The sequence below is a fragment of the Sycon ciliatum genome, chromosome 4, assembly GCF_964019385.1.
Source record: "Sycon ciliatum chromosome 4, ocSycCili1.1, whole genome shotgun sequence".
Classification (NCBI taxonomy): domain Eukaryota; kingdom Metazoa; phylum Porifera; class Calcarea; order Leucosolenida; family Sycettidae; genus Sycon; species Sycon ciliatum.
In genome coordinates this window covers 22,934,656-22,943,994 of record NC_088646.1, presented here as the reverse complement: position 1 = coordinate 22,943,994, position 9,339 = coordinate 22,934,656, and the positions used below count along the sequence as shown (strand labels likewise).

At 44.5% G+C, this 9,339-nt stretch overlaps 1 protein-coding gene across 1 annotated transcript in view; it reads right to left on the bottom strand.

The window, feature by feature from the left end:
* Positions 1-4,340: 4,340 nt before the first annotated feature.
* LOC135815087 (uncharacterized) overlaps positions 4,341-9,339 on the bottom strand; it is a 52,706-nt gene continuing 47,707 nt past the window's right edge. The window contains exons 5-8 of the mRNA XM_065328324.1: positions 7,708-7,794; positions 6,754-6,837; positions 5,718-5,825; positions 4,341-4,549 (exon numbers count right to left, since the gene is read on the bottom strand). Coding sequence (XP_065184396.1) covers positions 4,395-4,549; positions 5,718-5,825; positions 6,754-6,837; positions 7,708-7,794 — 434 coding nt within the window. The 3' untranslated portion in view covers positions 4,341-4,394. The remainder of the gene's footprint in view (positions 4,550-5,717; positions 5,826-6,753; positions 6,838-7,707; positions 7,795-9,339) is intronic.

Below are 9,339 nucleotides of genomic sequence, written 5' to 3'. Positions count from 1 at the left end.
AGTAAGTACTAAAGTGATGCATAATATTTTTGGGGTCAACTAGCCCTTGGGAAATTCACTCTTTTCTTTGATATTCACCTGGAAATAATTGACTCCATCAAATCTTACACAATATCCGAGATAGCAGAAAGATAGTCCTAACCCTCTCGTGCAATGATTTTGTCATAATTATGTCTATTTCCAGACCTACTGCTAACTAAAATGGCATTAAATGGAAATATTTTTGGTGATTATGTGTAAAAAGTCCACGAGAGAGCTTGGAAGCTCAGGGCCCTACGCTATGCCTTTTTGCCTTGATGACCTAGAAAAAAAAGCATAGGGATTTTATAAATTCTTTAAAAAATTCCTTTTTTTAAGACATAACCTGGGATTCGAACCCGCACTATCGCGCGCCCTGCATGCATCCCCCCATACACTTCGCATACATACTAATTCTTCCAAGTTGTTTCACATTGTGATCTTGCACTTGAAAGCCCTATTTGAATATGCATTGTGGCCAGCCGTCTTTGATGGCACGGTACGGTAGGGGATAGGTACGGGACAGGTACGATCGAGGGTAATACAACACCGTCTCCCGTACCGGACCGTGCCATCAAACACAGCTGGCCACATACAGCTGCCCGCAATATTCAAATAGGGCTTTCAAACGCAAGATCATAACGTGAAGCAACTTTGAAGAATGGGTATGAATGCGAAGTGTATGGGGGAATGCATGTAGGGCGATAGTGCGGGTTCGAATCCCAGGATATGCCTGAAAAAAATAGGAGATTTGAAAAATTTATAACATCCTATGCTTTTTTGCCGTCAGATACGGATAGCGCCAGGCGTGACACAAACAAACAAACAAACACACAAATACCAAACGAGAGAGCTTGGAAGCTCAGGGCCCTGCGCTATGCTTTGTTGCCTAGCTCATCGTGCATGTTGTTAGAACTGATGGAAATGCTTTTTCCTTTGATTAGCTAAATCATTGTTTTGCAAAAACGTTTCAATGAGATACTGAAGTACAAGTAACGTCTTCTGCATAGCTATGGGACCGGCGCTGACTCTGCCGATGACGGGCGTTCTGGAGTCGACGGGATGTCTGTCCTGACGTTTCCTGGGACCGGCGCTGACTCTGCCGATCACGGGCGTTCTTCTTCTTCTTCTTCTTCTTATTATTATTATACTGACGGCAACTAACATCCATTCTGATTGCATTTACTCGTCTCCCTACTTCGTATTTCTTTCCAGAAAATCTCCCCATACAGCAGGGAGTCGTTTACATTATGACTCCCTGCTATACATCTACATGACTGTATATACGTTATAATTATTATGCTATCGGCCTACATGCGATTTCCGGGCTGGTCGATAGGCGGCCCAGCCAGCCTGCTAGTGGGATCTCGGCCTCGCACACAAATCCACACAAAATTTAATGTTACTGCACTGAATGCATTCCCCCCATACACTTCGCATATATACTCATTCTCTTGATGGTACCGTACTCTTGATGATACGGGACAGGTACGGGATAGCGCCAGGCATGTCGATGGCACAAACAAACAAAAATATTGTGGCCAGCTGTCTTTGCTGGTACGGTACAGTACGGGATAGATACAAAATAGCGCCAGGCGTGACACAAACAAACAAACACACAAACAAACACCAAATTAAAGCTGTGTGGACCCTGGCTAGCGCCAGACGTTACTGAAGTAACGTCTTCTGCATAGCTACGGGAATTAAAGCTGTGTGGACCCTGGCTAGCGCCAGACGTTACTGAAGTAACGTCTTCTGCATAGCTACGGGAATTAAAAGACATTTTCATCACAATAATATACACCAGCCTACCACTACGTGAAATATAAACCATCATACAAACCTCGGCTTCGCCTCGGTTTGTATGTAGGTTTATATTTCACGTACAAGCGTACTGTTGGGTTGTATTATATACATTTAATTTTTTTATTTTTTTTATTGTTGTATTTACATACCGTATTTTCCGGGGTATAAGCCGCACTTTTTTTCGCTAAAAATCGGACCAAAATCGCCCCTGCGGCTTATACACCGAATATGCTTGCGCGAATGAATGCTTAGCATACATCAGTATGCATGCTGACGTCATGTGACATGTCATTCGACTCAGCTCAACATCAGTGGCAGCGCAACAGATGGTGCAGATGACATGGAGTGATCTGTAGTCAACACAGCAATACACCAACATCTCTGCAGCAACCTGTGGTGCACTAACACTTCATAATCTGATCTAACATGGTATTTAGCTCCATAACCATAATCAATTTGTAGAAAGGTCATTTGTCAATGAGTGTGAAAAATCTTGGTTTGTGGGTGCGGCTTATACTCCGAATACCAACTTTTAGTCAATATTTTGCCTCAAAAAGGGGGGTGCGGCTTATACCCCGGTGCGGCTTATACCCCGGAAAATACGGTAGTATGACATGCATATCAAAATGAAGCTCTTTTCATGCTCTATGCCAATGTGTACCAGGGAATGGTATTTTACGACTCCCTGATGTGTACTCCATTTTCATATTACAATTGAAAGGAACTATAAAAAAAGTTTTGGAGCCATCTACAGGGACATGCACATGACATGTATGATGATTACTGTACAATCATGAATAATAGACCTACAATTACATGACATTGTAGTTGTGCTGATCCCTCCAACATGTATTTACTATAATTTAGAAGCAAGAAATAAAAATAAAAATAAAAGCCCCCCCCCCCCCCCTGGCTGCATCTTCTTGCATGTGTGCCTTTATCCACCGCCATGCATAGCATGGGTTCTGGTACTTCTGCATGACAGGTACTTGAAATAGCTGTCCAAAGCCCAGAAAGTCGTTATTCAAGCAGTGAATATGACCTCGGGGCACTAAAAGCATGTCGTTATTCAGATAGTCGTTGTATCCGAAGTTAAATGTACACAGTTAGATGGGACTTTGCTCTGGGCATGGAAATTCTGTCGCTTTTCGCGAATTGTCGTTATATCCGCAGTCGTTATTACCGAAGTTGACTCTACATGACTATTAGTACACTGTACTAGTAGTTGCCTGATGATCGTAGCAATACGTGAAACTCAGAGTTGTAACAAAGCTTCCAAACTCTGTCTTGAGTTTTGTGACTAGTAGTACATACATGTACATGGCTGTGTACATTGTAATAGTCTATACTGTGCCAGTGGAGACTGACACTGTGCTCGTCTGTACAGTGTAGTCTGTAGACTGAGGAGTGAGTCAAGAAAGGGTATGGCATGACTGTGTACATGGACATGACAGTGTACCATGGTGAGTACTAGGTAATATAACGTATAACTAACCAAGGAATGAGTGAACTACACTGTACATGTACTTGGCTAGGCTAAGCTTACTGTCTGTCTGATCTGGGGGTCTTTATGACTTTTAATTTACAAATTATACCCGCGCACGTCCATGTATGTGTGTGTATGTGTGTGTGTGTTCGGAGCACGCATGTGTGTGTGCGCGCGTGCTTGCACGTGTGTCTATGTGTCTGTGTGTGTGTGTACTACTGTGTGTTGTAAGAGAGATTTCTGCATGGTCATTGCAATGATCACCTGACTATGCTGGACGTAAAGGTCCATCGTGACCGTAGCAACTCGGTGCTACATGTCTGTGCCAGCCAACTCCTCTACTGCATTGAGGCAGCCTGAAGTGAAAGCGGCGAAGGTAATTGACACTAAAAACACACTAAAAAATACACTACCGGCGATGGACTGCTCATTGTTGCAGTCAGGCAGTGGCACTGCCATCGGCGGCAGTGGCAGGATCGGAAGTGGGAGGGATTAGGCCATCATTTTTTATAGCTATGTTTCGCGTCGTCCGCACGCATACGTTTTGATTTTTTTCAGAAAAAAATAAAAAATCTTACATGCACGGTGAGTGTACGATTGTACGAGTCATCAGTGTGGACTGGTTGCATACGGCGAAGCTGAGATTCAGAAATGGCCTCTAGTCTAGGCCAGCGTTGGTAAATCGTTTGTTCGGCATCTGGGAGCAATATTCTATGAGCTAACACCAGACAGCATTGATCGCCTGAAGTTGAGAGGATGCGTCGTTCCGGAGGTCTTTGCTGCACCGCTGCCGAAGTCTGAGTACAATAATCCAGCGAAGCATAGGCACCAACGGATGCCTCCTCTGTCCAAAGTGAATATTTACTCTTGCTGATAACCCAGATGTTGTGCTTCGATGTACGGTTTTTCTTTCGAATGTACACCATGCACGAGCTATTGTGCTATGTACAGTGCATACACCTCTGATGAGCCTTTTTTATTATTTTGCAACTTTTTATTTTTTTCCACCTCTCGCATATGATTCTGGAAGTTGAACTGACGCGAAACATAGATATAAAAAATGATGGCCTTATGGATGTCCTAGCTACTTCCGAGGAAAATTGTACAGTAAGAGAATGCATAGCTTGAAAAGTAAGTCGCTCCCCAGGTAGATCCATACAAGAGTGGGTGTTGCTGTTGCGCCTGTACAGCAACTGGCACCTCTGCTGCTGTGAGTGTTGTCAGTGGTATTCACTTGCTCTGTGTGGAACACACACACACACACGCCACAGTAGTACAGTTAGTCGTGGTTGTTACACAAATGCACATGTACACACACACAATACAATACAATATGCCCATCCGGAGATGATAGCAGGTCCCGGAGGGACCAACAGTGTTCAAGTCACGAGCAGAATCGGGCGTGGTGAGTCAAGTCCTGGCGACGGCGATAGCGCTTTCCACACACACACACACACACACACACACACACACACACACACACACACACACACACACACACACACACACACACACACACACACATACACACACACACACATACACACACACACACACATACATACCGTACTCGCGCGATTAGTGCCCCTGGGGCACTATTTTTTCAATGTCCATCACAGATGGGGCAGTACTATTCAAGAGAGGGCACTATTTTTTCATTGCTGGTACATTTGCGTCATCCAGCATAAAACAAAGAAAAACAGAGCCTGAAGTGTACTGTAAACGCTCACGACTCCACGGAAACGGGAACAAGACCTGCGATTTTGTTCCTGAAAACACCAGTGCAAAGCAATGGCCAAGAACATTAGCAAAAGACAACTAAACTTGCACACGGGCTTGGTTACAATACGGGGGGGGGGGGGGGGGGCACTATTCAAGAGAGGGCTTTATTTTTCACTGGCTCTTGGAGACTAGGGTACTGTTCAAGAGAGGGCTCTAATCGCGCAAGTACGGTACACACACGCACATGCACATGCACATGCACATGCACACACACACACACACACACACACACACACACACACACACACACACACAAACACACACACACACATAAGGAGATGGGCACCCTCGCCTCTAAGCACTGTTGACCACGGTTCCTAGTACTTCCTACACATGTTTGTTTTGCATGGGAACATTGCTAGCGTGCACTGGGTACAAGTATATGTATGTAGAGAATTTCCATTTTCAGAGATAAACACACTCTATTAATACTACGCACTCACACATCTCTCTGTTCACTTGTAACCTTACAATTGTATAGCATTGCAGACAAAGGTCATGGCGGACAAACTGCCTGTACACCATCCGATCAGAAAAATCATTCAAAACAAGTATCCCAGAAATGGCAGTGGGGATGAGCGCTGTCAACACACGGCTTATGCAGCTTTGGACTCGACTGACTTACGTTTAGTCAGCCCAACATTGTCAACGCTGTCTCCTCCTGGTCCTCCTTCTCCTCCCACCGTATGCTCTGGCATTTGGGTTGCTGCAGCCTTTGTTGTAGGCGAAGCAGCTGGGGACGCATAATCAGAACATGCGAATGCTGCTTATGCTCATTTACTAAATGGGAACTTTCGATAACACACAACTCCGTTCATTCTAGAATACGTTACCAAACATGCACCATTTGATTACACAGATTTCGTCGTCAGAATCCGCAGAATCCAATTCCGCCCATTCCGAAGCGAAGGCTGAATTTCCAATTATTAGAGAGGTTGCGCACAACGAAAATTCGTAGCGCCGTAACGAATATTTTTAACGAAAAAAGCTAACGAATATTCGTCAACCGTGAGGTTGCGCACAACGTGTGAACGTTTTCGTAGTGGGTCGACGCGGCGGCCGCGCGGGTACGAAGAGTCAAGACAAGGAGTTGTAAAATATCAATATTTTAGTACTCCAGGTGACGAAAAATATTTTCGTAGATCTGCTCTGTTTCGGTCACGTTTGGACGGATCTTCGGAGCAACTTTCGTTACTCGAACCCGGACGGTCGAAATCTAACGAATTTTCGTTGTGCGCAACCTCTCTATTGTACCGCCGGAATTTACCCATTCGATTTACGCTTTCTCGACCCTGGCACCTCTGCTGCATACATATATGTACTAATAATTACACACTGTGTGTATACTGCTCTGTACATTCGTACATTGAGCACTCTACCTCGAGCTTCCTGGACCGGCCTTGTTTGTACTAATAATTAATATTTTGTACAAATAGTTGTACACGTGAAGCCTTTCCACGGTTTGGTCTAGTGTTTCACTGCTATGCTTGTAACCAATGTAACCTGAGAAGAGCTGCGGATGCTCCTGACGCCATAATCCTCACTCAACCCTTGCTGGTGCTGTGATCATCCCTAAGCATAAGGGCCACTGTAGTCAGCCCCTGCTGGCGCTGTGTGTGAGCTATTTATCAAGCCAATAAGACACCAGAATGTTGACTCACATGTTGTATGCAAGCTATATGTCCCCCAGTCTCTCGGATTGAAGGCTCGCAGGCTGTCCTGCTGGCCATCGATATGTAGAGCAGCTGGAATAATGACGCATGCACGCACACACACGGGCACATGCACACACACACACACACACACACACACACACACACACACACACACAACAGGACGCAATAGATGTAGTATTATGTTCATCTACCATTGCACACGCGCACGCCTTTGTTCACTTGTGCCACTACACTTGCAACACTACAGCTGTATCACATTGCATACAAAACTGAGGTGGAAACACTGTCTGTACAGTGTCCGTCCGATCAGAAGAAAAATAAGTATCTCAGCTCCTATGACCGTATTTCCCTGATTATAAGTCGCACTCGATTGTAAGTCGCATCTCCATTTTCAGGTCTATGTCATATCGTTTCAATACACTCACTTCAGTAGTAGATCATGCTCGATTGTAAGTCGCACCCCCTTTGTTGGCCCTGAAGTTTAGTGTAAAAAGGTGCAACTTATATTCGGGGAAATACGATAGCTTCAATTATACTGTACACGCTTCTCTATCTCGGGACAGCTAGCCGTTTTGACCCTGGTAGGTCTCATCAGCAAAGATCAGAGCGGCTGACCAAACCAATCGCAATAAAATCTAATGAAAGACGCAGCATTTCCTAAGCCAGCTCAAAGCACTAAAGTAAGAGTTCTCGAGCTACACGGAACGCGGCGAGCTTTGCACGAGGGCCGGTGACTTTGACCAGAACCAGAAAGAGTTCTCAACCAGACCGAAGCAGATGAGCTACGATAGCTATGGATCCGTGAGCAGTGAAGTCCCTTTAATTAATTCGACCATGCTCCCACTCAGGACAAGGCTTCAAATTCAAATTCTCCAACAACGGAACACAGTCTAATGTAGGTCTGTACTGGTTCTGAAGGAGTCAGAGCAATTAACTTACTGGTTGTTTGTGCCGGCTCCCTAGCAATCAAATCGTGATCTGTTCTCGGCAAGATCGCATTGTACTCTTCATTGATGACGGAAGGATCTATCAGAATAAAACATCATTACCACGATTACTATTCCAAATGCAGTACAGTGAAATCTGTAAAGGCGACCACTCAACCAAGACCACTTTTTCTTGTCACACACGCTTTCCCAGTCAAAATTGACTGGATAAGACCAGGTTTTTTTTATAGCACCAGGTTTTTTACAGCACCAGGTTTTTTATATGAGTGATTACCAGAAATATAACCTGCTTTTTAGAACACGCAGATGACTGGAGGTTTTTTATACAGGTAGACTCCCTCTAATTCGAATACGGTATAATTCGAACATTCCGTGTAATTCGAACTTTTTCGTCGTACCGATCTTCTGCAAGTCACTTCAATTGAAAATCGAATGCATAATTCGAAGTACGAAAAGTGCGCCGGTTGGATAATTCGAACCCAGTCTTCGTACAGAAGAGCTGTTTGCAGTACATTGGCTATGTCCTTTGAACGCTTATTTCGAAGTGAGATTGAGTTGCTATCCTTGTAATTCGAAGTTCATTCTTTTCTCCTTCTCTAGCCAAGAGTAGCTCAAAAATCGATCGATGGTCCGCTGCAGGATCGACTATAGCGTTCAAGAAACCCACCTTCTCTTGAAATTTGATTCAAGCCCGTGCGAGGCAAATTGCAAAGGTTTGATTGAAGACGACTTCTTCCAGGTGGCTGACTCTCTTCGCGGATCTCGATGGCCTTTCTTACTGCGCCAGCTCGTGCGCGGAGATGTTGGCGCACAACAACACTATTGTCGTAAATATTGTCTATGCCTTTGCTCCACTTCCGTTCTTTAGAACGACGTGCAGCCGCCAACGGCCTTTCATGACGCGGATTAGGCAGTGCAGTTCTTTTCCGTTGAAATTGTTTAAGGAAAGCTGCAGTCACTGACAACTTCTTCACTAGAAGATGAAGATAATGTCAAAATGATTTTGTGTCGATCCAGTGTTTTGATGATCCGTTGTACATGACCGCGTACCGGTACGACCACCTATGTTTCGTTGATGCAAATAAAAATGTGCAAAAAATATTCAGCATGCGATTTCAAGCATTTTGACATACATATCAGTGCATGGGGCTGCATTTGGATAATTCGAAGTTCCGGATAATTCGAAGTTAGGGCCTGGCAATTTGAGGTTGGAATTAAAAGGAGTCTACCTGTACTATAATTTAACCCCTTTTACGCATCCCTTGAACGGTCGTTTTAAAGATGCGTTTACTGTAGATGCAGTGAATGGGATTTTCGGTCTTTCACCACTTTACGGTGGGTCTGATCTACTCACCTCCCACCACTTTAGGAGCTGCATCTGCACCTTGATCCATAGAGGGTGGTGGCGTTGCTACGGATACGGAAAACTTGCCCTCCAGCCAAGTCTCACGCAAACTATGATTTTTTAATACTGTAGTGCCTCAACAGGGCATCAAGAGAAATCGGTATTTCACTCCCATCATTTCACCTGTCTTATGAGACCAGTCATGTCACGACTCTCTTACCGTGTTTCTACATACATTGCTTGACCTGTGTTGAAAGACCACCACGCATTTACAAATAC